The sequence below is a fragment of the Megalops cyprinoides genome, chromosome 16, assembly GCF_013368585.1.
Source record: "Megalops cyprinoides isolate fMegCyp1 chromosome 16, fMegCyp1.pri, whole genome shotgun sequence".
Classification (NCBI taxonomy): Eukaryota; Metazoa; Chordata; class Actinopteri; order Elopiformes; family Megalopidae; genus Megalops; species Megalops cyprinoides.
The window spans coordinates 1235739-1263496 of record NC_050598.1 but is presented as its reverse complement, the minus strand read 5'-3'; the positions used below and the strand labels follow the sequence as shown (position 1 = coordinate 1263496).

At 42.5% G+C, this 27758-nt stretch overlaps 2 protein-coding genes across 5 annotated transcripts; one reads left to right on the top strand and one right to left on the bottom strand.

Moving 5' to 3' along the window:
* Positions 1 to 660: 660 nt before the first annotated feature.
* Positions 661 to 15511, bottom strand: brms1 (BRMS1 transcriptional repressor and anoikis regulator). 3 transcript variants are annotated; one of them, XM_036548691.1, is made up of 11 exons: positions 15431 to 15511; positions 12692 to 12930; positions 12204 to 12294; positions 11578 to 11705; positions 9880 to 9959; positions 9595 to 9691; positions 9210 to 9299; positions 8415 to 8479; positions 7347 to 7386; positions 6723 to 6834; positions 661 to 1849 (listed from the first exon to the last, which is right to left on the bottom strand). In XM_036548691.1, exons 2-11 carry the CDS (start codon positions 12918 to 12920, stop codon positions 1813 to 1815), a joined length of 969 nt encoding a protein of 322 aa, XP_036404584.1. In that variant the 5' UTR covers positions 12921 to 12930; positions 15431 to 15511; the 3' UTR covers positions 661 to 1812. The 3 variants fall into 3 exon arrangements, with proteins under 3 accessions (XP_036404584.1, XP_036404583.1, XP_036404585.1); XM_036548690.1 differs by lacking the exon at positions 661 to 1849 and adding an exon at positions 4647 to 6138; XM_036548692.1 differs by lacking the exons at positions 661 to 1849; positions 6723 to 6834 and adding an exon at positions 6070 to 6138.
* A 3704-nt stretch (positions 15512 to 19215) lies between these two features.
* fkbp2 (FKBP prolyl isomerase 2) lies at positions 19216 to 24211 on the top strand. Of its 2 annotated transcripts, none has more exons than XM_036548003.1 (6): positions 19216 to 19297; positions 20232 to 20335; positions 21129 to 21241; positions 22203 to 22249; positions 22430 to 22465; positions 22738 to 24211. In XM_036548003.1, the coding sequence occupies exons 2-6, from the start codon at positions 20324 to 20326 to the stop codon at positions 22797 to 22799; spliced, it is 270 nt and encodes an 89-aa protein (XP_036403896.1). In that variant the 5' UTR covers positions 19216 to 19297; positions 20232 to 20323; the 3' UTR covers positions 22800 to 24211. The 2 variants fall into 2 exon arrangements, with proteins under 2 accessions (XP_036403896.1, XP_036403895.1); XM_036548002.1 differs by having other exon boundaries at positions 20175 to 20335.
* The last annotated feature ends 3547 nt before the right edge of the window (positions 24212 to 27758 follow it).

The following is a 27758-nucleotide window of genomic DNA, read 5'->3' as shown; positions in this document are numbered from 1 at the left end:
GTCACTGGCCTGCTTGCCTAGCTTCTCCCTCTGTTATCAGTGATGCTAAATGGTACATCTATCACTGATTTCCCTGCTCTATTCTAAAGGCCTCGGTCAATCCCATTTGCTGTCTGTGTCTGGATATGTGTCTCAGAGCATTCAGAGCAGTCAGCATGAATGTGATCTGCCCTTATGCAGGTGACCTGTTATGTAGGTGACCTGTCATTATGTGAGTAAGCTCTCCTTATTGTTACCTATCCTTATTGTTACGACCCCGTCTAGGATGGGGTGATCATAAACCCGACGTCCTCCGACCCCTGCTACCCGATCTCCTTCTTTGTAGCATCACCAGGCACCGATATATTGAAAAATCAGCTACCAGCAAGCGATCTACCTTGCGACAGCAATTGAACTGTCCCAGCATAGGACACACAGCAAAGTCCTCCAAATGAAATTCCATGGCAAAGAGAACCCCCAACACCAAAACGAAAACTGCCAAAACAAACACCTACCTGACCAAAGCAGTGGACAAATGGCAAGACAAGCAACCGGACAACGAGCTCCCACAATTTATGTTACGACCCCATCTAGGGTGGGGTGAACATAAACCCGATGCCCTCCGACCCCTGCCACCTGACCAACACACGCACACACTGCGTAGTTCATGTCAGCCTTTTCATTTATTTTTCCTTTTTCTTTGAACGAAACATACTTCAGGGGTGAGCCAGGCCAAGATAATAAACAAAACACAACTAACTGGGGAAGAGTGAAGCTAGCTAACCTAAAAAAAAAGTAATGGAATGAAATAAAAAACAACTTCCCTAACTTCCTAACTAATGAAAAACAGGGAAAAACAGTCATTAAAAAAATGGCACTCACCTCCTACGAACGTTCTGACACAGAGAATAAGGTAACATATATAAACTATTTACAATATTTACACATCCGCGTTCACACTCCCGCACACATTCTCCAACAGTGTAAGCAGCAGGGGGGTTCATAGCAGGAAAAGAGAGGTCCCGGTCCTGCCCGGATGCCGCTTGTCAAATCTCCCCGCCTGTCTTCCAGCCAATCACCGCGATCCAACGATCGTGCCGTAACCTGGACGGGGAGTAAGAGGAGAAGAGAGAGGCACACACACGAATACGTCCTAGGACATAACATTATGCAGATGACCTGTCCTCATGTGAGTAAGCTGTCCTTATGCAGGTGACCTGTCGTTATATGGCTACGCTGCTGTTATGTAGGTGACCTGCGAGGCGACAGCTCCTTGCACCACAGTCACGTTTCATTGGCCCCTTTCATGTGTTTAATCACAGCTGGCCGCCAGCCATGCTGCTGCAGGCTCTCCTGGCACGCCTCCATTCCACCAGAGCTGACAGATGCTGCAATGTTGCTCGCTCTGCCTGCATGTTTGATTGGTACAGCCTCACGGTCTCTGTTCACTGCCAGGTTAGGGCCAAGCCAGGTCACATGACTGGGCACATCTCCTGAGTCCAGACACTGGACAGGTTCTTCTAATGAGACTGCCTGAACAGTGTCACCAATGCAGTATCTGCTCCCTGCCAGTTGGGGACATGCAGACAAGGTCATTCTCTTGTTATAAGGCATTTGAGTGTGTTTACTGATCAGACATGGATTATTGGAGTGCTGGGTTCTTTCCTGTGGTTGTACCTTATCAAGCTGGGCTCCCCTGGACATCGGGTGACTGTGGTGTGAACACTGGCTAATCTGAGTTACTGGGTCCGAAACTGAATGGCGCAGTTTGGCTGGCCCTCGCACATCCACCATAACGCGTCACCAAGGCCTCACACCACCACAGCACTGGCATCACGGCAGAGACACAAAGGGCCGCTGGCCTGGCAACCTGCATCAACGCAAAACAAGGTCTCACCTCTGCAGAAGAGATGGATGGATGGTGATCACAGACACCTCCCACACTGGAGGTCAGGGCCCCCTCTCGTTGTGTGGCTTTGGGAATAGGAGCTTGTTTCCAGGAGCCAGGAGAGCAGTGCCAGGAGCAAACAGGTCCTGTCTCAGCCTGGAGTTTGAGTACATTGGAGTCGTACTAGCAGCTGTTTGATGTGGGCAAGAGGACCTGCGAGATTTCCCTGATCATCTGCAGGTGGGGTCTCTTGTTCAGTTCAGTTTCAATGCTTTATCAGTGTGGCGGAGATAAATTGGTATCCTCAGCTCACACACAGCAAGATGAAGATGAGAGAACAACATTTTTTTAAAACAAGATAATATTAAGAGGCATGAGGTTTTTAAATGCATGATGCCCTTGAGTTTCTCAGTGTCCTAAATGTGAGGTCCTTAAATAGCAGGCGCTGTGATGGCTCCTTACCCTTACCTAGTTAGCAGGATGTGAAATTAGGGGCAGGTGCCTTTTCTCTCTGGTGTATGTGTTGTGTATGGTGAGGAAACACACAAGAGCACACGCTCTCTCTCTCACCTCTGCTTTCTCTCCCTTGCTCCCTCTGATTAAGAAACAACAGAAACAGCTCTCCCTCCCTCAGGTGCATCTCCAGCTCTGACTCGTTTAGTTAATTACAGTCATTTCTGCTTTGTTAGCTCCAGCTCTCCACATGCAATCCTAGCGTCTGCACATGCGCACACGCACACGCACACACACATGTATGCACGCACCCACCCACACACACCCAGCATGCAGCCTGCTAACCTAACACACACACACACACACACACACACACACGTTAACAAACTCCGCTGCCCTCTTTAGGCAGAGGCTTGTCATCGTTTCTTGTTCCTAAAATTGAGACTCCCTCCTTGGAGCTGCTTATTTCCACACTTTCACAATGGCGCTGTTTCAGTTCTGCCCGGCAGGCACCTCAGAACCATACCTGCACATGTTTCCGCCTGGCACAGGTGAGTGAGGCCACACTGGGGGACAGAGAGGAGGGCGGGGAGGGGGACCATGCCACAGCACAAACAATGCTCTCCTAATTTACAAGAGGCCATGCTGTCAAATTCACTCATGTCCTCAGTAGAGACATCTGTGGCTTGATGGACATGCAAATTGATCACTTTCACTTACTGTTCAACTCTCAGGCTTGCATCTGACAGAGGGAGAAAAGGAGGGAGAGAGAGGGAGAGAAAGAGAGAAACAGGGAAGGAGAAGGAAAGAGAGAGACGGAGGGAGGGAGAAGGCAGGCAGAAAGGAGGAGTGTGACAGGAGGGAAGGAGAAAGGGAGGGAGCTGACAAAAGGAAGAGATAGAGGGAATATGTAGGTATGTCTCAATTTCTCTTCTGCTGTTAGTACTGTCGGAATTAGCAATGCCAATTGTGTAGCTTTGTTGTTCACTATTGTTAAGCATTATCTTTTTGCTTTTATGCAATTTTTATAACTCCTCTATGATTATCAATAATGTCATGTCAATTAAGCAAACTGAACAAGTGAATGAATGAGTGAAGAGATCAAGAGGACAAGAAGGAGGGAAAAGCCTGGGAGCAAACAAGACAGGATGAAAGAGGGTGACAGAGAGAGAGAGAAGGACAGCGACAGAGGATGAGAGGGAGAGACAGAGGGTAAGAGAGGGAGAGTTTTGTCTTTAATCCCTTGCAGTGACAAAGACCTTTTGGAAGCTGACAGTCCTATATGAGTCAGAGACGCTGTAATGGGAAATACAGACTGGAAAACAAATGTATACTGAGAGTAGCACTTTTCATCCATGTGTATGTAAGGGCTCTCTCCCTCCCTGCTCATAGGACTAATGCTGCATCTTCTGTAGCCTGCTCCCAATCACTGCCTCTGTCTGTATTCTGATTCAGTGGGCTCGGAGATCTGATGTATGAGAGAAAGTGAGACAGAGAGGTGTGTGTTTGAGAGTATATCTGGGGTGTGTACATGTGGGTGTGCCTTTCTTTGTATATAAGGAACTTGTCTTTGCATTGTGGTTGTGTGTTTGTATGTGAGTGAGTCGTGTGTGTTTGTATGTGAGTGTGTATATGTGTGTGTGTGCATGTGTGGATACAGGGATGAATACTCCAGGACAGGAATCAACAAATTATTTTTAAAGCTATGCTCTGTGAAAATAGCTTCCCATCAGAGGGAGAGCGAGAGAGGCAAGTCCCTCGCAGCACGATGCATTTAATGTTGTGCTCACTCTCTGGCAAGACTAAACATTCACACCAGTACGCAGCATATCCGCAGATGCTACAGGGAAGGAGGGGTGGCTGCCATGTCGCTGTATTGAGCAGGACACAAAAATGAATATTGGGGGAGGGGGGTGGCCCAGAGCCAGCAAACAAATGCAAGGCTCAGAACTAAGTTTTTTTTTAACTGACCTGCACATCCAGTTATGTCACCTCCAAGTCCATATTCTGCCAATGTTTTAAGTGAAGTGGTTCGCCTCATTAATCCAGCCCCCTGACTCGAGGACAGGATGCCTCTGCCTAAAACGAGGCCAAAATTGGCCTAAACATGCCCCCCTCTTTGGGTTTTCCTTTGAGGAAGCTTATTGGTTATTGGTTGTTGTTAAACATATTGCATTGGTGACACTGCACATTCATGCTCATTTCAATTTGACTGTGAATGAGGACACTGCAAGCAAGCTGGGCTTCCAGAGGGACTTTTTAAATGGGTCCATTCATCTACTACCATGAGAAAATGCGAAGGCCTTGTAAATTTTTCACTCCCCTACTTACACCCAAGTACAACTGCAGTACACCTGGGACCACAATAACACTAACTCTGACACTAAGTATACATGAAAATGGATTTGTGCTGATAAAAATATAAAATTAACAGACTTGAAAAATCTAAGGTGGGAGACCTCACAGTGCTCTTTGCACTAGCCAAAACCGGATCCGGAGTAATATTCATAAAGATATGAAGCATGTTACCTTTCCATGTAAAACTAATGTAAACCTGTTTTACCACAGGTCAAAAACTTCATATGGAACCTGGGCCGATGATAAAGTATTATCTAACTGCTCTGTGGAAGTATGCTTCACTTCACTGGTCTGTGACTGCTGTCTGCCTGGCATAGAATGCTTCTCTGTATTCCAATAATCCTCCAATTTATTTCTGAAGACACAGCCCCACCATCTGGCCACGTAGCAGTGCTACAGCAGCCCATATGACTGCACACATCCACTCATTACCACTCTACACAACGGTTTACACATTACAAGTTTATAATCAGAGCAACTCTGTATTATTTCAATAAAAGATTTAGTTTTGTCAATAACATTTTTGCAATTATAAATACATTGTTATATACTCATCTTAAATAGTCTGTAACAGAGCACCAAGCCTTGCCAGTCTAAAGTTTTACAAACAATATAAATAATTATATAACAATAACAGTCCTTTATCAGAGGCAGATTTACTGTTATATGTGAACGTGGTACTGGTGGAAAATGAAGGGGAAGTATGGAAAGGACTGGGTAATGAGTCTGTTGTTTTGGTGGGTATGAATCGGATGTGAGTGATTTGTTTTGGTGGGTTTGAGTCATTGGAATGTGCATGGATAGGATTTTAATGAGTTCTCCCTGTCAGTATGACTGGGATTTGAGTGAGGTGTTTTGGTGGCCATATGACTAGGTTTTCGGCAAATCTCTTACAGAGGGTATGAATTGGATCTAAATGAGCTGAGCTTTTTTAGTGGGTATGAGTGGGTTTTAACTGAGCCATTTTAGTGACTGTGAATCAGATCTGGGTGAGTTAATTTGACGGGTGTGAACAGGCTCTAAGTGAGTTGTCTGAAGTGCATGTGAACATGGGCATTAGGTTGTCTTGAAAAGTGCTGGGGACAACAACGAGTTCGACATGTTCACACCTTTTTAAAGTGGTGGGGACGAAATGGGCCATGACAAAAAGTGGTGGGGACATGTCTCTAGCATCCCCAGCGTAAATGACACCTATGCATGTGAATCAGATTTGAGTGAGTCATTTAAAAGCGCATGAACCAGATTTGAGTGACTCGCTTTTGTGGGTGTGTGACTGGGTATGAATGGGTCAGATTCGGGTCTGAGTGAGTCACTTTGGTGGCGCGTTCACTGGTCCTTCCTCTCACACTCTGCGGATGGTGTATTTGCCTTTCTGCAGTTGTGAGACGTAAATTTTGGTTTTGCTTCCATCTGTCCGCCGAAGCCACACCTCTCCTGTGCTGACTGCTGTAATCACCGCCCTGGGAGAGACACAGAGACTTAGCTTTGAAGAGAAATAGTACTAAAGCACTGTCTCTCTCGCTCTCTCTCACACACACACACACACACAAAGCAAAGAGGGAGAGAGAAAAAGAAAGAAAGTATATGTATGTATGTATGTATGTATATGTATGTCCTGGGTGCTTCATGCTATAGCTAACACCAACAACATGTGTCTGAAACTGCACTGGATCCATCTGGTCTCTCCCTGCTGCTTCCTCTGATAAGAGGACTAAAGATTTTTGATGCCATTTACATTAGTTATACTGTTGCAGGCTTCCTGGGTCTCTTTGATCTGTTTAATGCTGTACAGAATGGTAGCAATCGGGGGTCACACATTTCACGGTCGTGAAACAATCACGCCGTGGTCATTCTCAGCACCTCCAGAGGTCACACTGGGCAACCAGAGCTCACTCACAACCACCACCAAACCCTGGAACCACGGTCACCATGTAATGAGCAGTTTTCCTATAATACCCTCCTCTCAGTGGTAGAAACTTTAAAGAGAGGCGGAGAGGAGAGGAACACGGGTGGGGGGGGGGGGGGGGGCAGGGAAGCAACTCACTGTGAGGATGTGTCGTTTTTGATCTCCAGCAGGATGGTGTTGCCTTTGCAGAATCTCTCTCCCTCATAGAAGAGCGTCCCCCCCTCACACCGAGCACTGTACTGCTGTCTGTCTGAGAGATGCCTTAATTATCAATCACAGGAGGGTAGCATCTTCCAGAGAAGCACACTGATCCTGTCAGCAGAACCCAACTGTGCCAATACCCGCTTCCCTCACAACACTTCAGTTAGGTTAATTATGGAAATATTTCACATTGCATTAACAATTCCTCTCCATTAAAAAGAGAGAGAAGAGAAGTAAGATGTTCTCACATGCCACTTTAGAATAAGACTCAAATGTAAGTTTGAGTCATTTGTGAGTTTCACAGACTGGTTGTTATGGCATGCTACAACAGTGGATACTAAACTTGTCATGCTCTCCATGCACCAAGGAGGTGAAGTGATTTTCCATGATGTGTCACTAGAGAAGGAGGCTATGTTTTTCCACAGAAAAATTCCAACTTTGTTCCAATCATGCAGACCGACATATACACAGATAGAAAGACAGAGAGAGAGAGAGAGAGAGACAGGCAGGCAGACAGTCAGAGAGACAGAGACAGACAGACAGCCCATGTCCCAAACTTACTGTCTGACTTCTTCTTCAAGGGCACAACTGCAGCTTTAGCCTATAAAACAAGTTGATTTCTTCAGTGTGTTTTACCTCTACATGGATTTAAAAAGATACAAGCACAATCACTCACAGATGTCTGGCAGGGAGGTCAACTGCATTAACATTTCTGCTAAAACTCTGTGATAAGCATTAAATGAAATATATCGAGAATAAGCCTTAGTAAAATGCAATCCAGGAACAAAAACATAGTGGAGATTTTGTTAGGATTCAAAATCTAAATGTTTTATTGTAATCTTAACAGCACTGAAGAAGTCAATAGAGCAGAGTCATATTATTTTGTAAAAAATAGGAATTTTCATTCCGGAAAACATTTATTCACACCTTTAAGCAATCTTTAAATCCAACAAAGAACAATCTACACCAATATTCTGCTTTGTAGAAGTTCAGTGGAAACCTGTGGGACAATACAGAGGACGCTAAAAGTTGCTGTAGGTAACACACAAAGGAAGTGGAAGAGGGTCATGGGATCTACATCTATGAATTGTGACAGATAACTACCCCAGCAAAGCCTATCCGAAACGGATATCGGGGTAGTAATGTTGCAGGCATTCCATCATGGGCCTGTCAGAGGTGATGTCATGTGAGGGACATGCCATTGGTGGACTGATTAATATGATTTAGTCAATATTGACAAACATTTAGTCAGTAAGTCCACAGCCTTGGTTTTATCCCTAACTGTAATCAACCATCTGACATGCTAACATGTGCAATGTGTCCCTAATGGACTGAAATTTTTACTTCTACATTGTAGTGGAAACATATATACAAGCAAAACAGCAGCCATAGTGGCAGTAATTGACACAGAGGACATAAGTATGGTAAACAGTGTGGTCCATGGCAGACTAATTTTTACTGCACCGCCATTTTTAAGGGTGAAATAATCTGGACGGATATGACTCTTATAAGCAGCGTGCACTGTGATTGAAATAGGAGTCCTTGAACTGAACTGAATGTAGTTACAGAGAGGGAAGGGAATATGATCCCCCACTGTTCAGCAAGTCTGGGGTCAGTGATGAGCTGTACCTTCTTAATGGCTGTCCAGTCCTCCAGAATGTCGATGTCTCTGAGCATGTAGACTATGTAGGGACCTTACAGAGCGAGGACAGGAGGAGAGGATGAAGAGTATTTACATGGAGGGGAGAGGTGTTTAGTTCTTCAGTGAGCTAGGTATTGCATTTGAAAATAGTGGGCAATTGGACACACACTTGCCAAAGAGGCTGTCAATATTGTATTAAAGGTATGCTGAATAACTTTATCCAACACATAACATGAGGCTTTACCCTCTCTTGCATTCAAAGGTTAACATCAGAAATATTAATATTCACAATGTTAACACTGGAAAATAATGATGATATTATAGCAGTAACCCAGCTCAATGCCACTGAGAGGACTATATAAACTACAGAGGAATGACATGGACTAGCTTTAAAATACACTTTAGTGTTTGTACTGCTCTAACCACCTGGAAATACCACCACTCCTAACCTGCTTTGATTGTATATGTCCCTCACTCTGTTTATCACTGCTCCTCCTTTTAATGTCTGTATGTATTTGTTGTGTTTAATTTGTGATGTCCAATATTGTCTGCTGCCTTTGTCTGATATTTATTACTGAGCTGTAGGAATCCAAAGGCAAATTTCCATTTTAAACCAAATAGACACTAAAGTTGAATGTGTGTTGAATGCTGAATGTGACGGGATGCATTTAAACCGCTTGTTTTTCATGCTAGCTGACAGTGTGGTGAGCTGTTCAGTGATGAGATGGTTTATTGCAGTAGTAGATAAAGTGGTGCTCTGCATTTTGGCAGGGGCATCTTACCAGACACCAGGGCTGCTCTCCTCCTCCTCTCAGGCCTGGAGGGGTGGCTGCTTTTAGACTTCTTCCCTCTAACATCATCACTCCACCACTCTGAAACAGAGAGAAGAGGCACATGCCACACTTTGCTACATCACAGTGATAACAACTGCAACAATTGTAACAGTCTATGGTAAGCATGTGCAATATATTCCTGATGTATTCAAGTGTTTTGTTTGAATGTGTGCGTGCATATGTGTGTGTGTTTGTTTTTGTGAGTGCTTGTGTTTGTGTCTGTATGTGTTGGTTTGTGTGTGTGTGTGTGTGTGTGTGTGTGTGGTTGTGTGAGTGTTGAGTGTGTGTGTGTGTGTGGTTAAAGCCATGTAGTGGTATGTGTGTGTATGCATACCAGAGCTAATGTCTACACTCTGTCTGTCCTCCTGCAGTCTGTGGATCTTATCCAGCAGCTCCATCTTCATGGCATCAAACAGCAATGACCTCTCACTCTGGGGGAACACATACACATCACTACACAACTTTAACCATAGACAGACACACATCGCTGCACAACTTTAAGAACACACAACCACAAACAGTATCACTTGTGTATACCAATTTGTGTTTCAGCTTGCTGTGTGTGTGTGTGTGTGTGTGTGTGTGTGTGTTAGAATAGTCAGTATACTTTGTGCTTTACCTCCAGATGTTGGCGAGCTCCCTGGATCTCACAGTCATACTTATGCCTTATCACCTGCAAACACAGCTCTCTGTAGATCCCTGCGTTAGAGAGAAAGACAGAGTCAGTTATTATGCGCCCTTCATGAAACCAAAAACCAAAAAGTCTTTTAAGAAACAGCACCGTGGCCTTAGAGCCCTGAGGTGTACAAGAATTTATATAATTTCAACTCTGGGAAGGTGTGAGGCCAGATGCACAATTACCAATCTCAACCAGTATCTGGTTTGTCCAACCAAACAACTTCCATTAGTTTACTATTTTCAGGGCTACCCTGGTCACCTTTTAGCATCACTGAAGGTGTCTGAATCAGAGTGAGAGCATGTAAGATACAGACGGGTGACAAATTAAAGGAAAAACCAACATAAAGTGTCTTAGTAAGGTGTTGGGCCACCACCAGCCACCAGAACATCTTCAATGCGCCTTGGCATAGATTCTACAAGTCTCTGGAACTCTGCTGGAGGGATGGAACACCATTCTTCTAAAAGATATTCCCTTATTTGGTGTTTTAACGATGGTGGTAGTGGTGATAGAGGTGTCTAACACTTTGGTCTCCCATAGGTGTTCAATTGCGTTGAGATCTGCAAAGGCCGTAGCATATGACTCACATCATTTTCATACTCATCAAACCATTCAGTGACCCTTTGTGCCCTATGGATGGGGGCACTGTCATACTGGAAGAGACCACTCCCATCAGGATAGAAATGTTTTATCATAGGATAAAGGTGATCACTCAGAACAACTTTGTATTGATTTGCAGTGACTCTTCCCTCTAAAGGGACAAGTGGACCCAAACCATGCCAGCAAAGTGCCCCCCACAGCAGAAGAGAGCCACCAGACCCCCTCACTATAGGGGTGAAGCATTCAGGCGTGTCCTGTTCTCTTGGTGCACGCCACAAATGCACTCGACCACTTGTTGAGAATATGGTGAAGGATGATCATCTGACCGTACCACTTTTTTCAACACCTCATAGACCAGTGCCTATGGTTTTTGCACCACTGAACTCTCAAATGTGCATTCATCTTTGTAATGAGGGGTTTATGCACTACATCCCTACTATGATATTCCGCTCTATGTAATTGTCGACGGACTGTTCTTGCTGACACAGTCTGATCACGTCCTGCATTGACATTCTCAGTCACCTGACGAAGAGTTGTTCTTCTGTTTTTCCTTACATATTGCACTAACGCACAAGCATCACGGTCATCGAATGCACGCTGATGACCACAATTTCCGACCCTATTTACTGATATCTTTCCCATAGATCTAAATGCAGATGTCACTTCAGTCACTGTTCCTATTGAAACACTAGCCAGTTGAGCAGTCTTTGTGACTGAAGCTCCATCCGTGCCCCACTGTAGTGAAATAAGGGCAGCTGGGAGTGTGTTTGTACAGCTGGGAGTGTACAGCTGGGAGTGTGTTTGTACTGTAGAATAATGTGTGTGGTTGGGCATGATTGTATTGTATGTATTGTTGTTTGTTGTACTGAGATGACAGATGCAGTACAAAGACAAGGAATACATGAGGCAATATTCACAAAAAAAATACATCTGCACCCTGTCACAGTCAAAGGTGTGCACTACTGTGTTCCGCCCCTGTTCTGCCCATGTGACGATCTCCCTTGAGTGTGATTGGCCAATTTGGTAGTGTTGCATAGGTACCGGCGACTTCAGTGCGTAGCTGCATGTTCTGCTGCAAGACTGAAAGTGGCTCACGGTACTCCCCCGCCCGGCCCGCCATCACCTCGTCCAGTTTCACCTTCACCTGGTTTAGCCGCTCCCGAAACAGCCTGCACAGGAAACCCTGTTTAAGTCACAGATACCAACTCACAGAACAGATACCAGAGGTTTTAGAATCAGTGTTTTTTATTGGTAGATAGAAATGACCATGCAGTTTTAAATTATTTGATGTTCTAGTCTGATCATTTATCACACATTTGGAAACACCAGAGCGGGTGTTCTTTCGTAAGTACCAAAGTTATGTCCAGCAGTCACCGACAGCCAAATATTATTCCTGAGTCTAGTAAACATGTGTGCCTACCATTTCTGCCAGTGTCATTGTAGAAAAGTCACGGTCCCTCTCATCTTCTCCTTTTTTGTTTGATTTCTCTCCATTTTTTTTCTTTGCTTTCTCCCTCTCGCTTCCCTTGTCTTCCTGTCACTGCCCCCTCCTCAATGCTGAAATTTGCACTCTTAAGCAACTTAAGTGACTGGCTCAGCTGAGACACCCTGGCCTATCAGGTTCTGCCATATTGATTGGTTATTCAGTACCTCTCTCTCCCACTCACTTGTCTTTCAGCTCCAGGAACTGCTTCTCGAGGTCTGACATCTCATCCAGACACTCCAGCCTTCTCCTTTCGCAGTCCTCATCGTCCATCTCTGGAAGGAGGACATGCACTGTAAGATGCACTGTGGAAATTGCCCTGGATAAGTGTCTGCTAAATGACAATGTAAATGTAATGTAATATAGTGACATTTATCCATGCTTTACTCCTCTCTCCCACCTCAGACATCTCAACACACTAACAGTATAGGACAGTTTAGGACAGTAAACATGTAGTATATTGAAAGGTCAGTAAGGGCATAGTACAGTAAACCTGTAGTGTACTAAAAGATCAGTAAAGGTGTAGTGCAGTAAACATGTAGAATATTGAAAGGTCAGTAAGGGTATAGTATAGTATACCTGTAGTATATTGAAAGATCAGTAAGGGTGTAGTACAGTAAACATTTGGTATATTGAAAGGTAAAGGCTGTAAAGTTCTCCGTCTATCTGTACCAGAACTCTCCTCCTCCTCTTCCTCCTCCTCCTCCTCCGCTTCACTCTCTTCCAGGTCACTCCCCCTCTCACTCTCATGCTCCTCCCCGCTCTCTTCCATCATTTCTTCTCCTCCTTCCCTCTCTCTCTCCTCCTCTATATCTCCGTTGGCCTCTGGTGCCTCCAAGTCACCTTCGGCCTCAGCCTCCATGTCCTCCTGCGGCTCCCTCAGAGCAGGCTGCACGGGCATGGTTGCACCACTGCAGACAGAAGGACATTCAGCTGCGCATATGCATATGCATGGACATACACAGTAGAGATATTCAGCTGTGTATACACATATGCATGGACATAGACATTCAGCTGCCCTTTGATATATATATATACACACACATACAGAGCAACGTTCTGCTACCAGCACATAGATACATAGACATACTACACAATCAGCCACAAAGATACACACAACACCATGCACACAAACACACACACACATACAAATACACACACACAATGCAACTACCAGTACAGTCCCAGAAAGCAGCCATTGGCTTATTGGGTCCCATGTGTAAGCACTTCCCGTGCTTGAGTAACAGCACAATGCAGGATAAATATGGCCGACTGATCCGGACGACCATCTGCTCCCATGCCTTCAAGATGACTGCTATTCACCAGATGTGCAGTTTACATACCGCCACTGTTCCTGGTGAGAGATATAATGCTCCGAGAAGCTCCTGCTTGCCAAACATGCTCCTTTGCCCCTGTAGTTAGGGGTTGTACCTAACTATACTGAGATGTTTTTGCATTACAGCAAAGCTTCAATCTAAATTAAAACCACACTATCCAAACTTCATTACACAAGACACCAAGAGCCCACACAGACCACTCTGTCCTTGTTTGTATCTAAAACCTTTTTAATTTTGAGAGATTGTGAGAACTGACTATCTCAGAAATACAGCAAGGTTACAGAGGTAATCAACACATACAGAGTGATGGTAGAGGAAACTCCACCAGTGTGAATGTAAATGTAATGAACTGCAACACCACCAGAATCCTATGTTACACACACCACACACAAAGAACCACAGTCAATAAACTCCAATAAGTCATTAAGTTGTTTTTTATTTGCTACCTCATATTGAGGTAGATCATCTGCTGGACAGTATTTTACCATTTGGGATCTACTGAACGCTAGAAATGTTCAATTACATTGCCCTTGTTACAATCACTGCTTGATACAATTTTGGAACAAAGTCACAGCCTCGCAAGTTACCATTATTATTATATTGTTGCTTACTGTTTTTATTACTTTTAGTATTCTGTATTTAGTATGTGTACTTTGACAGTGTTTACTGCTATACTATAAACTATAAACCACTATGTCTTTTTATTTGCTCGTTCACAATGTGGTATATAGTTGTAAAACATACTACCGTGATTTATCAGGTCCTTGTGCCATAAAGTACAATAATTTAAAGTGTTGATCTAAAACAGGTGTACTGGCTCTGTGCATACATACAAATAAAGAGCTGGAATTTCACGCATGTAATCGCCTTTATACACAAATTCACTCATTTTATGATCTCCTGTTATGTCGACCGTTCATTGGTAATTCTGAAACGTGCAGTACGCTCGCCATCTCAAGGATGGAGCGCTGGAACGCAATAGGGAAAAATACGTAAACTGCTTCATAGGCCTTAAACTTCACATCCTGATGTATACTGCTAAGCCACAAATCAAACCGTCTGCCTTACAAAATAAACTGGTTTGTACAAAGGAAAGAAACAGGCAAGGGACCCCCCGTCTAGATGTTATGTAGGCCTACTGTAAAACACCCGAAGTTGTGTGTTAAATGTCTTAACAATACTAAACTAACAGAACACCAGCTTGTAGCATGTTACATGAACGAGTTGGGCGCCGTTATCGTTGAGGAATCGGAAATCTTATTGTTAATCTAGGTAGATATTACAGAAAGATATAGTAATAACACAACATACATTGTAAACATTACACGTTTGCAATTCAATATCTACTACAGGTGTATATGAAAGATTACGCCAACACGTACTTAATTAAGACTGTCGCCAGTTTTTCTAAACGAATGATTAAAAGCAGTATAGTTTGCCGAAGCAGTACTGACACGTATTTTAGTTTAATAAAATATGAAGTATGCATTCTAACATTTAATTTTAAAAATGGAAGATTGCTATGTCGTCTATGTGAATACCGTGTAAACTCAGATCGCAGATGAAATTAGCAGCATTCAATTCGCAGAGACCAACATGCACAGACTATAGCTTATATATATCTAGATAACTCATATCAGTTGTTACCATGCCGTTAGTTATGAGCAAAACATTCAGTAGGTCAATATGGTGTAGGACTAAAGCCGCGACGACATGTGCAGTACACACTTTATAACGCACTAGCTTTATCGCTGTAAGTAAACAAGAGACACCCCTGCACTTTATTTTGAATGAAAACTAATCGCACTAAACGTTTTTGTTTGGGTATGTATGCAAGTTCAATAACAAAATTATTCTACGAATTAGGAACAAATATACAACCGAATACATAACCAAATAAATTCGGTGATATTTTCCAGTGAATGTGAAATTACACTTTACTGTACAGAAGCAGATCTGTGGCCACAGTTCGTTGCGTTGATCTTAGATTAACTCGACTTTGCCTTACACAAGGCCAAATAACTTAAAATAATGCCGCAAAATACCTAATGTTAACATGATCGCTACTTCATACCTTCGGTATTGATTTTCTAAATCCACAACAACGATCGGTACTGCAACATCAGAGAGTTGAGAAGGAAAAGTCTTACTTCCTTCAGTTACAATGTTACTCCAACGGATTGAAATTATACCATAGCATCCAATCAGCGCAGAGTTTCCGACCTATTAAACCAATAAACGTCTCGAAGTAGGCCATTCCTAGACAATCGGCATGCGGACAACAGAACAAAGCGCCAATCAGATCTCAGTGGTTTATGTACATTGACCAATCAGTAAATTCATGTGTCTAGACAATAATTCCACACGCGTACTATAAGTGAAACGTACCGTTTAGAACCATGGCTACACTTGTAACGTTGTAATGTAATGATGTTGACGAAAATATTCTCCGTTTTCTTTTCCTTTCTTATCTATTCTTTTTGAGTGTGTGTGCGTGTGCACACGCGCAGTTTTTTCTCAATTGTTATTCTGTCGTTTTAGACAAAAAAGAAAATGAAAGTGATTTAACAAGACTGTAATTTGCTGTTAACTGTCATGGTATAATGTATACCTTTTCGTAGAATGACCGAGAGCCAAAAAGACCGCTCAAATATTTTAACATAGATCTAAATTCCATAGCGGAACTTAGTAACTCAGAATTAATTTTATGAATTTAGTATAGGATTAATATAGAATATATTCAAAGTTAGTTAAAGTAGTTATCCTCAGAAAAACCACCTCAGGAGAGATGCTTTTCCTCTTTGGTTTACAAGATGATGTGTTCTTGCTCTCTTTCCATATTCAGTTCTGTACAGAGTGACCATACAAGAAGTGTTTATGTGGCACAATGAATTGTCATTTCAATTCTGTTTTCAAAAGCAAAATGTATTTGAGCAAGCTCTAAAATACTTTTGTACATGTTAGCAAGGTGTTCAATACAAAATACCAAAACATACATAAATAACAATTAGTAAGAAAATATCTACCTCTTATATCCCTTGGCTGTTTTTTTTGTTGTCTGATCAAAACAGCAATATAGTTCACCTGGTATAGTCTGAAGAATAGGCCTATTGTGACTCTTAATAATCATCTATTTTACAAGTAAGAAGTTTTTAGCTCTTTGCCAAATTTTTCAGCATGAAGATGACTGAGACAGAAAAACAAGAGGAATCTGAACCACAGATACTGTAAGAGAGATTCTTACTCAGTAGCTGACACCAAAAGGGAGACCTTGAATTCACACGGTTTGGAAAGGTATGCCATTACATATTCCCTTGATAACCAATCTACATCCTCTTCAATCCTCCTTCTCTTAGTACTTCCCTTCCATCTATATTCATCTGAGAGACACTCTTATCCAGCGACTTAGAAAGTGCAATCTGAAGGGTTAAGCAAGTAGCTGGATAGATACAGAATCATTAGACTTGTAATGTAGCACCATTGTGAGAATCACTGTCACAATAAGCACTGTAATAAGGTGCATAGCCATACACTACTTTCACCGTTGTACCTCTACACACTTCTATCATCACAAAGTTTTGACCAAGTTTCTTCCACAGCAAAGGCTCAACAGGTTTTTGCCTGAAGAGGTCCTCAGCCTTCTTTCATGTGTGTTTGTGTATGCTGTTCAACAGTTTGTGATGTATCTTCTGCTGAGGATCCCAGGAACAGGAGCCATACAGATGTCACAACTTATGGGGATCTGATTAAAGAACAAACAAACTCACTGAGCTTGTTAAGAACTGGTCAGCTCCCTCAGAAACCCCCTGCTTGCCATGTGTTCCTGTGTATCAGGAGAGGGCGGAGGCAATGTCAGTGTACTTCCTAAACAAACTACTGGAGGAAGACACACAACCTGGCACAAACAAATAGCAGTACTTACCATTGCTATGGAGTGAAATAGGGAGAAAAAAGAATCAATGTTAAGATAACTTAATCTTAAAATGTGTGCTGATTACCATCTAGGCAGTTGTGTGATGCTCTAATAACTAGAGGTCGACCGATTGATCGGCCGGCCGATTAATCGGGCCGATTTTTGGCATTTTTTAAATAGTCGGCATCAGCCGATCGTTCTGCATATTAAGCCGATTAATAGGCAGGCGCATCTGCGGGCAGCTAAGCGCTGTTGTTGTGGAACACGTGAGACGCTGCCTCTTGCGGCAATCAAATTATTTTCATGTATGTATGTCATCTAAAAGCCCTAGAATTTCACAATTTATGAATCCACGTCTAAAATAGCTTTCAATGATTGAATCCATTATTGTTCTAGGCCAGGGGTCTCCAACCTTTAATGTATTTAATGTATACATTATTTTTATTTAAAATATACAAGTGCACTGCAAAGCAGACGGAAAATGCAGTTTGGAGAGGCAGACCATAAGTTTTGTTTAATAAATGTTTAATTTAAGCAATTTTCTGTATCACTTCTTATTACTTAACTTATATTTTATCAGACGGAGGAAAAAAAAAGAAAATGGCCAAACATATCGGCATCATATATCAGTCATCGGCTGCCCTGATTTCTAAAGATCGGCACTGGCATCGGCCAGAGAAAAACCCATATCGGTCAACCTCTACTAATAACACCATAGAATGAGGTACAATCACAGCTGTTGCTCAGACACAGTTAGGTTAGATCACTATGTAGCTTGCTCCCTTCTAGCTATCTTAGTTGTCCAGAGAGCAAGTGGATAGTATTAAAAGAGATGGGTGCCATGGTCATTTGGTCATACATTCTTGAAGCCCTACATGTAAACATTGTAAAGAAGCCAATAAACAGTTTTTTAATTTATTATAAAACCAACTAAATCTTGTCACATAATAAATTGTTCACAACCACAACTTTTTATATATAATACATACATAAAATATACAATACAGTACTGTACAGTAAATATACACACAGTACAGTAAATATACATACATACAGTACTGTACAGTAAATATACATACATACAGTAAATATACATACAGTAAATATCCAGCTGTATAAATGGATGACATTGTAAAGAACTGTAACCTATGTAAGTCGCTTTGGATAAAAGCGTCTGCTAAATGAATAAATGTAAATGTAAATATAGCATGGGGTCAGTTTTAACCCTGTTAAATAAAATACACAAGACAACAACAGCCTTAGTTCTTCTGTACACTTCATGGTATGGTTGCTATTAGTCCTACAAACATATGAGTTATAAAATAAGTATAAACTATCAGAAGTTACCAGTTATGTTTAACCATCTCCACGTTCCCCCATGCCATTGTGTATTTAATGTATGCTTTCATATATATTTGTCTTCTTCGTGTAGTGTCTACTTATAATTGTCTACATATGTAAATATATCTTCAGTTCTCGTGCTAGATATGTTTTCTTTAATTCGCAATATGACATTTTAATTTTGCATCGAAAACCTAAGAATTTTAACTTCAGAAGTTGCTTGCTAGCTGAGTCGATGCATTCGGCCTTGAGATTTGGGTCACACTGCCGTTGTACCAGCCATATACCCTCATCCAGCTGTAAAAGGACACCCGTGGAAGCCACTTTGGATAAAAGCGTCTGCTAAACGACTTAAAGGTAAACATAACCGTCATTTTAACAGGAACGATTCATTGTGCCACTCCGTTGGTGGTGATTTGTAGGAATTGCGCTGCGTAAAATTCTGCGTACGTTCACGGATCCCCACGTTACAAGACCGCAGTTTGACCTATTAGTATTCGTTTGTCGTGTACTGAAATACTGATCAATAAATCTACGCAGCCTTTCTGCGCACACTACGCCATGAAAATCACGCCCCTTTTAATCAACTTCTTCCGGGTAGTGCTCCAGGAACTCAAGAGGGAGTTTGTCATCTTTCTATGGTTTATCTATCTATCCTGGTGTGAATTTCCCTCGATCCAGCGAAAGGTAGAGTGTTACAGACACAGATCGTATCTTTATATGTAATGTAAACGAGCATTTAGTCAATGTGCTTAAGTAAGTATGTATTAGTCTATAACCCGTACACGGTGAATGAAAAATGAAGACTGAAGATAAAACACCAAAGCTAGCTATCTACTTATGTGTGATAGCCAGATAAATAGCTAAACCTAGCTAACTGCTTTAGCATTCAGCTATAAATAGCAGGGTGGTCATTGTATGTCCAATTTCTTAATGATAAACCTGTCATTATATGAGTATGGCATACTAATTCGAGCTAGTTGTTTGGTGATTGGGTAGAGCTCGCATCTTAGTTTGTTGGATGGTGGTGGGATTATGATAATATGCAGACTAGCTCATTAGCCCCATCTTTACTAAACGATTAGTGAATGCGACGTTGATTTGTAGTAGTTTTGGCTTGATTTTACCTGAATGCATCCAGCTAGCGTGCCCCAAGGTAACTTGTATGTGTACGGCTAGCAAGCAGCTAACGAGCTACCAATATCGATGACGTGTCCCTGTATAGAAGGCAGTTCAGCTAAACAGTAAATTGCTAAATTAAACCCTTTAAGTGCGTTTATTTTTTCCGTGTGAGGAAGTTAAACTTGCTATTCCGACGATGTGTTGCCGATTGCCATGCAGCAAGTGGCTAACAATCGGAATCTACTCAGATAGCTTAGCTAGCTAACTAGATGCTAACTAGACTAGTTTTCAAATGTTGAACTCAGAGGCTAGTGTTTTTAACAGGACATCTGTGTGTCTACGTTCTAGTTATAAAGTTATGGGACACAGTACTGTTTATTGTTTCATGTACCCAGCTCTCGGATCGGCTCACCATTTCTCTTTTTCTTTCCATTCCTCTCAGTCATGAGACTGTGTTTCTTGCTAGCAGTAACCCTGGTGTCCTTCGCGCCCTCCGCAGTTCAAGGGGGCGACAAGAAGAAACTGCAAATCGGCATCAAGAAGAGGGTGGACAACTGCCCTATCAAGTCGCGCAAGGGCGACGTGCTGCACATGCATTACACCGTGAGTACTGTGATCACTGTGCCGACGGTTCTCTACAGTCGGCATGGAGCTTATTGGGTAACTGTAACGCAAAGCGGTATCTAGTTGGAGCTTTACGTGACTGGGAAAGTTTTTTTTAGTCATTAAAGCTCACGCGCAGGGCAAGAGGTTTGTTGGACAAATCTGATATCACGTGGGACTAATAAATGCTTTATATGTCCAGCAGATATGCGCACATGTGAGTGTGTATGGCAGCGTTTCCCAAACCTCTCCTGGAGGACCCCTTGTCCTGCATGGAGGAAAAAACTATACTGTGGAATAAATTGCCTTGTGCTCTAGTCATCAACTAAGATGTGGTATCAGAAGTTGTCTGTGAAAGCACGGTACTTAAATGTTATGTCCATTTAAAAAAAAAAAAAGAAAAAGAAAAAACCCTGAAAAGTTTAAAAAAAACAGCTGATTCAAATGATCAACTTATGAACTCCTGAAGCTGCTTAATAACAAACATTTGAATCAGCTGTGTTAGAGCAGGGAGAGATCTAAAACATGCAGGACAAGGGGTCCTCCAGGAGAGGTTTGGGAAACACTGGTGTATGGTATTACATTTACATTTACATTCATTTGTCAGATGCTTTTATCCAAAGCAACCTACTAGTGAAGTACAATACAACACAATGTATGTGTGATATGCGTGTGGAGGATGTGTAGCAGTGATGTGTATCGTATATGTGATGTTTGGTGTATATTTAACTGCAGTGTAAGTTGGAGGATGTGTATGGTATATGTGATGTGTGTCTTGTATGTGTCTGTGCAGGGGAAGTTGGAGGATGGCACAGAGTTTGACAGCAGCATCCCAAGAAATCAGCCCTTCACCTTCACACTGGGCACCGGGCAAGTCATCAAGGGCTGGGACCAGGGTCTGCTGGGGTATGTCTCTCCCTCCTCCCCATTCCTTCTCTCCCTCTTCACATCCCTTTCTCTCCCTCCTTCCCTTTACCTTTCTTCCTCTGCCCCTCTCTCTCCCTCCTCCCTCTCTGTCTCTCTCATTCTCTCCCATCTTCCCCGTTTCCCCACTCTCTCCTTTTTTCTTCTTTTTCTCCCTCTCTAATCAGTTCATAGCTTTATTGGCATGGCCATAAACAGGAATTTGCCACAGGCATTTCAATATAACATAAAGTGACAGACACATAATTCTTAAAATCAAGTATTACCAGCCCTGAATAGAACATCCCTCCTCTTAAGCATGTAAAAAGAGCACCAATATGTATATATGAACAAATACAAATACTAAAATATTCACAGACTACACAGACTTTCAGATGATGAAGTATGTTTGGTTTCTGACTCTCATATCACTCATATCCTTGAATAAGGCAGCTGTACACATCTTAAACGCTGATCTCCGTTCCATAGTATGCTTGTGTACATTATGTGTAAGGAAGTGAGAGAAAGCTGGTGTTAAAAATGGTATCTGAAACTTTGATGCAAGTGGCATAATTGTGAGAAGTGAAACAGACAGCTGCTCAGTGTCATTCCCCTTCTCTGTCTACAGCAAGCACATGTACAAGATTCCCTCCTCTCTTCAGGGCTTAAACTACATTACTGGCTCCCCTCCACAGACAGTACACTGGCTCTGCTCTCCAGTCCTTTGTTATTGTTACTGGTAAATAGACAGAAAAGCGAAATAGTGGAATTTGTGATTATTTTGCCTGTCGGTCCTTAAGAGTCAGTGCTGGAGATACAGAATGTCGGGTCCCTCTGGTTCCAGGTTGGTTAGTGGTGCTAATGTGATCCTGGCATGATCATGATCATGGCTTAGTCAGGCTATAATACCATCTGATTTACTTTGACTTGGCTGGTTGGCTCTCCTTTCTTTCCTGTCTCATAGGATGTGTGAAGGGGAGAAGAGGAAGTTGGTGATTCCCTCTGAGCTTGGTGAGTTTGGCCAAGCTGCCCTCCCTCCCTGCCCTCTTGCATTTGATTAGTGGATTTTTCGGCTCTGGGCCCATGGCGGTGTGGGTAGCAAGTTTTGGGAGGACTGCTAGGATAAGAATGCCTAGATGCCAGAGTGCTGGTGGTGACGGCATGATTCACTAATTTGTCTTTGTTCTTTAGGCTATGGAGACAGAGGAGCCCCGCCCAAAATCCCCGGTAATACTAACAGCACTGAACGCTTTTGCATGTTTGCTGTGGTATGCCTGACTTGTGCTTGTTCTGTTGTTGGCAACTCTTGCTGAGGAACATGTTCCCCTGTCTCAGTGCCATAACACTACGGTCCATTTCTGGTTATGTTGGCAAAAGCAACACTGATCTATGGTAAATTGTTGTGCTGCCCAGACCATGGTTCAAACTCGCACGCATACCACAAACAACCTCTGTGTGGCATTGCATATGACGCATGCTGTACCACCTCACGCCTGCAGGTGGAGCCACACTCATTTTTGAAGTGGAGCTGCTGACCATCGAGAGAAGATCTGAATTGTAAACTGTCTGTCCGTCTGTCTGTCTCAGGGCCCAAAGTGACTAAACTGTAGAAACTGTACTGCACACTGGGGAACTGGCCAGCTCTGACCCCCTGAGGGTCACAGCCTGCAGGGCACTCTGAGTATTATTAGCCATCATTTTCATCCTGCGTTCTAACCTAGGTATAGAGCAAAGCAAAACATTTCCACTCATGAAAAGGACCCAAACACAAAAAATGAGGGCTTAGGTTCATGACTCGGGGGCTGAAAGAAATGGCATGATTAATGACTAACCAATGGTGGCCAGTGATTAACTGGCAGCCCTAATAGGGCTGAGGTCATCCTGGAAGGAAGTGTGAGCTGCTTTTCTGCTTAAATCAAAATATGCTCATCTGATTGATTTCAGACTCATCACATGGGTTTTTTATTAGCAAATCTGAGGCAAGCTGTTAAAAGAATGAAGCATGGGGGAGACCTTACCTTTAGAACTGTAGGGTGACAGAACCATGCAGCCCCCATGTTGTCTGCCAGATCATGCCTTCATGCAGGAGGTCCAGGCCCTGCCCACTCTGCTCCCACTAGAGGGAAAACGGTGCTGATTCCAAGAAGCACTGATTCACACAGCCCTGCAGTTCACCTGGATGCATGTTCTAGCCGTTTGCTGTTTTATGCCTGGCTGATTCCAACCGGTCAAACCAGTCCTGTCAGCAGAGAACAAAGCACTTTGTTTGGTTCAAATCAGACTATAGTCACACACTGTCCAACCCAGCAAACACCAGTATTGCTAATGCAGTAGTGCTTCATGAAGCTGCCAGACCAGGCGCAAAGCTCTTAAGAGAGTTGAGCATTGTTCCCGTCAGCCACACTGACTGACTCTTTTAAGGTGGTTAATGACTAGAAACCAGAGCAGCTAAAAACTAGTGCCTGGTCACTTCCCAGAAACTAACCAGTGAGGTGGAACATGGTCCTTTTGGACTCCTACTGGACTGTATTGCTATTTTCAGTCATGTGCAGCTGGATAGCACACAAAAGCAGGAAAGACCCTGTGTGATGTGTCAAAAGTGCTTCCGAGTGGTGGTTAACACTGGCACTGTATGGCTTGGTGTGTTCCTCCTTCCCCATAAACACACCTCCTTTTGTCAATCATGGGAGGGAGTCAGGGAGCCAACTGTACCTGAAACAACTGACCTTTAACCACACCTCACCTACAGCTGGCTGTAAAGTGTCCCGCATTGCTGTGTGTAAGTGTCACTGTCTGCACACTAGTCAATCATCAGTTTGGAATTTGGAATGGACAAAAATTTAATTTTAGTGTAGCATTTCATATGGTGCTTCCTGAAACATATCTTGCCCATTCATGGATTCCAAGCCCAATGCTAGATTTATGACAGTAACTAAATATGCTATTTTTTTATTGCTGTCATTCTTTTTTTTTTCCAAACAAGAACCTGAAACGCATTCAGTGGAATTACCCCTTCTTGTGTATTAATATGTAAATATTTGAACATGTGTCCTTGGAAAAGGACCTTACCTGAGATCATGGTGATCCAGGGACAGACAGATGCTTTGTTACACATACTGTAATAATGTCACTTCATTATTGCAGCTGCAGTTCAAACCAAATAAAATTATACTTACAAAAAGTTTGTTTCGACTGTTTGAATTAGTCACCTGTCGGGCTGTTATGAATGAATCTGGTGCAGGTCTGTTCATTACCTCTTACACATTTTCTGTAGCCTGCAGAAAGAGGCCGACTCATAGGTATTTCAAATCGGGAAAGATTTATGTCTTTTCGTTCTGTTCTTACTTAGTATCAGCAATTGGGAAGTTTCAATCCCAAAGAATACCCTCATAAGATATGATTGTAGTGTGGACCAATGACAAGCAAAATTGAAACATTTTCACAAATTTGCTGCTAGTGTTAGATGAAAGTGGTTTTGGATTTTGAACAGACATCGGGAAAATACCAGGTGGTTTCGTGTGTTCTCTGTCACATCGCCAAACGCTAATTGATATCCACCATCAATCACTCAATACTTTCGCCGTTGCCATCATCTCCCACCGCTAGAGGGACGTTTAAGCAGGCGTTTCCACCAGTAGTTAGCTTCAAGAATCTGGCGGTTGGTTAGTTTTTTTTTTTATCCAGGATTCTTTTTTGTGAAAGCGGCAGTGGCAGAAGCAGCTGCCCTTTGGACAGTCTCAGCTCAAGTGCATAGAATGCACGTGGCCTTACAAGCAACAGAATGGAGCTGATTAACGGAGTCATTTGCTCCGAGCCAACCGGGAGAAAGCGTCCATTATCCCAGCAGGCACGCACGAGTCAGCTTTTCGGCCAGTCCCTGAACTGGCTCGACCGACAGAGGTTAAAAGCCAGCTGCCATTATCTACTGGCAATTGAGGTTGTCAATTCCTAAACACTTTTTTGTGGCTAACCTCATAGGACCCCTCATAGGCTCTCAAGTTTCCAACTAAAATATTTTTCATTCTGTTATTAAATTCCCTGCTTAGATTTTAAGATTGTTCTGTGGTGCGCAACATAATGATTTACAGCTAATTAATTATGATGTTTATTAAGTTTTATGATGGTTTTCTACATAATGGTATTGCTTTGGCGATAACTGAAATATATTTTTCCATTTAAAAATTGAACTGAAAATAACACAAAATTAATTCTGTAATCAGTTTGAAATAGCCAGATGGCTCTCTATATTTTTTCCCCCAGCATCCGTGAAGACGTTTTGAAAACGCAGTGCAGAAGGTATTAAAGGAAAGTCTTGGAAGATAAAGCTTGGCTTATTGGTAAAAGTGGATTTTAAACGGTGAATTGTGCCGGTAACGTCAACTTTTCCCTTCATTATGGGTAACTGACGAACTGGCTCTGCTACGGAAGCACATTGCATTCACAAAAGAAAAAAAAAATAGAGACCTTATCTCGTAATTATGAGAAAGGATCTTGTAATTACGAGAAAAGATCTCGAAACTACGAGATCAGGAACTCGTAATTATGAGAAAAGTTAAGGTAGCCTAGTTATCAGTCGTCGCTAACCTAGGCTACAGGATAAGACAGTGGGCAATGATGGCGCTATCGCATTTAATCTGCTTTTATTTCCTCCTCGGTATGAGACACTGGGAAATGTTAATGTTACTTAATTACTTAATGTTACTAGTATGTCAACACTGCGCAGGCATCTCAAATCCGGACATTCTAAAACGCCTTACGTGACTTATGTTCCAAAACTGTGACCAATGCTCACCAAATTTCTCTCGGACATCTCTTGTCATAAACACTTCCACCTGTCAAAAAATCAAAACCGAAATCCTATGAGTATGGACGTTATCTTACATTAAGCGTTTTCCTCTCCATTGACGCCTTATATTTCCTCTCCATTGACGCCCATTATAAGGAAAAGGTTTAACGTGGCTTAATGTTCCGAAATAGCGACCAATGATCACCAAATTTGTCTGACATCTCACTTGTCACTTGAGATGTCAGACAAATTTCGAGAACTGTCCATCTGTGAAGTTCTCCGAACCTTTGTCATATAGCACAGGGACCTGTTTCTAAGCAGGGAATGTCCCTATTGCTAGTTTTTTTGTCACTACATTGAGTCAACAACACGAAACGGAACGAGGAACATGAGGTTTGCCATCTGTTTATTAAAGTTGCATAAAAGTGTAACAAAATTAGGAAAAACAGAACAGTAAATATTGCTAAATAAACCTTTTTCAAATACAACCCAATTGTCCAATTGCCACTCTTTCTAAAGCTGATCCTTTTTTTGCAGATAAAAAGGTAACAGTAACAGTACAAAAAAAAAAAAAACAATACCACCATCTCGTAAACGCAGTAAAAATTGACCAATTCAAATAAATGGTTAATATTTGCACCTACAAATCTGATCTCTCTAATTTCTCCTCTCAGTCATAAAATCATAGTCTGTCAGAGACAACAGGAGTTATACAAAATTTCCAAAGCTTCCATGGTTCCATTTTACAAATGAATATCTTATTTGGTATTTGTAACATAAATAAATCCTAAGGCAACTTCAGATATAAAAGAGAAATTTCAATGTTAGGAGAGGTGAGAGCTGGAAAAGGAGGATTGCAGTGAAAGAGAGAGGGAAGACTAGGGTGGAAGGAGAGGACTGGGGTAAAGAGAGAGGGAGGAAAACACCCCCTCTCTTTGACCAGAACATGAACACAGGGGAAGGGGCAGCGAGGGCAGGGGGTGGTTTGTATAGCAGATGCTGTGTGACTCTGTCCTGGAGGATCCTGGATGCTCACATCAACTATGAAGGAGACCTCACTGGGCTAGGCGTGGCTGAGCTAGGGTCCACTGGGCTAGACTTGGATTGGCTAAGCTCAGCTAAGCTCTGATTGTCACTTGTGCTGGTTGTGGCTGGACTACACAAGACTGGGGCAGTCACCTGCTGCTCTGGATAATGCAGACTGCCACACAGAAGGACTCATGAATGGTTGATTCTTACACAATGAAAGCAGCCTTTCATAGGTGTTCACCTTGGTTTGTCCCAATGCTTGCAAACACTTGGTCAAAAAGAATCCTATCCCCAGTCATCTTTACCAGAAGGTACACAGCAAAACCTGGATCTACCCTCCAAACCAGAGCACAAGATATGATATCACAGGAATTAGAATACCTTTGTAGCAGCTCCTGTTAAGCAACAATGCATATTTATGTCACTTTGCTATAGGTATGGGTGACTGTACACGTGTCTGTAGTGCACTGAAGTGCAGACCTTCCCCACTGTGTGTTTAGACAGGTTTCTTATGGGCTACCTCTAACAGGATACCAATATCATGGTCATTTATTCAAGTAAAATTGTTTTCATGTACCAGTTTGCAACTGTGCTGAGTTCACTTCCAGTAAGGTGAAATAACATTGATTGCAGACTCTTCTTCAAAAAGCATAGTAGTTAATCCACACGAATATGAGACTGGAGTTGACTCTGCATATCTTTAAG

Bases quoted from the DNA above. Each gene is read 5' to 3' on its own strand.
- brms1 (XM_036548690.1), bottom strand. From the start codon at position 12,920: ATGCCCGTGCAGCCTGCTCTGAGGGAGCCGCAGGAGGACATGGAGGCT. The intron at 11,706-12,203 runs GTGAGTGGGAGA...TTTCCTGTGCAG, and splicing joins TTCCTGGAGCTGAAAGACAA to GCTGTTTCGGGAGCGGCTAA. The intron at 9,300-9,594 runs GTATGCATACAC...TCTCTGTTTCAG, and splicing joins GAGTGTAGACATTAGCTCTG to AGTGGTGGAGTGATGATGTT.
- fkbp2 (XM_036548002.1), top strand. From the start codon at position 20,177: ATGAGACTGTGTTTCTTGCTAGCAGTAACCCTGGTGTCCTTCGCGCCC. The intron at 20,336-21,128 runs GTGAGTACTGTG...GTGTCTGTGCAG, and splicing joins TGCTGCACATGCATTACACC to GGGAAGTTGGAGGATGGCAC. The intron at 22,466-22,737 runs GTAATACTAACA...TCACGCCTGCAG, and splicing joins AGCCCCGCCCAAAATCCCCG to GTGGAGCCACACTCATTTTT.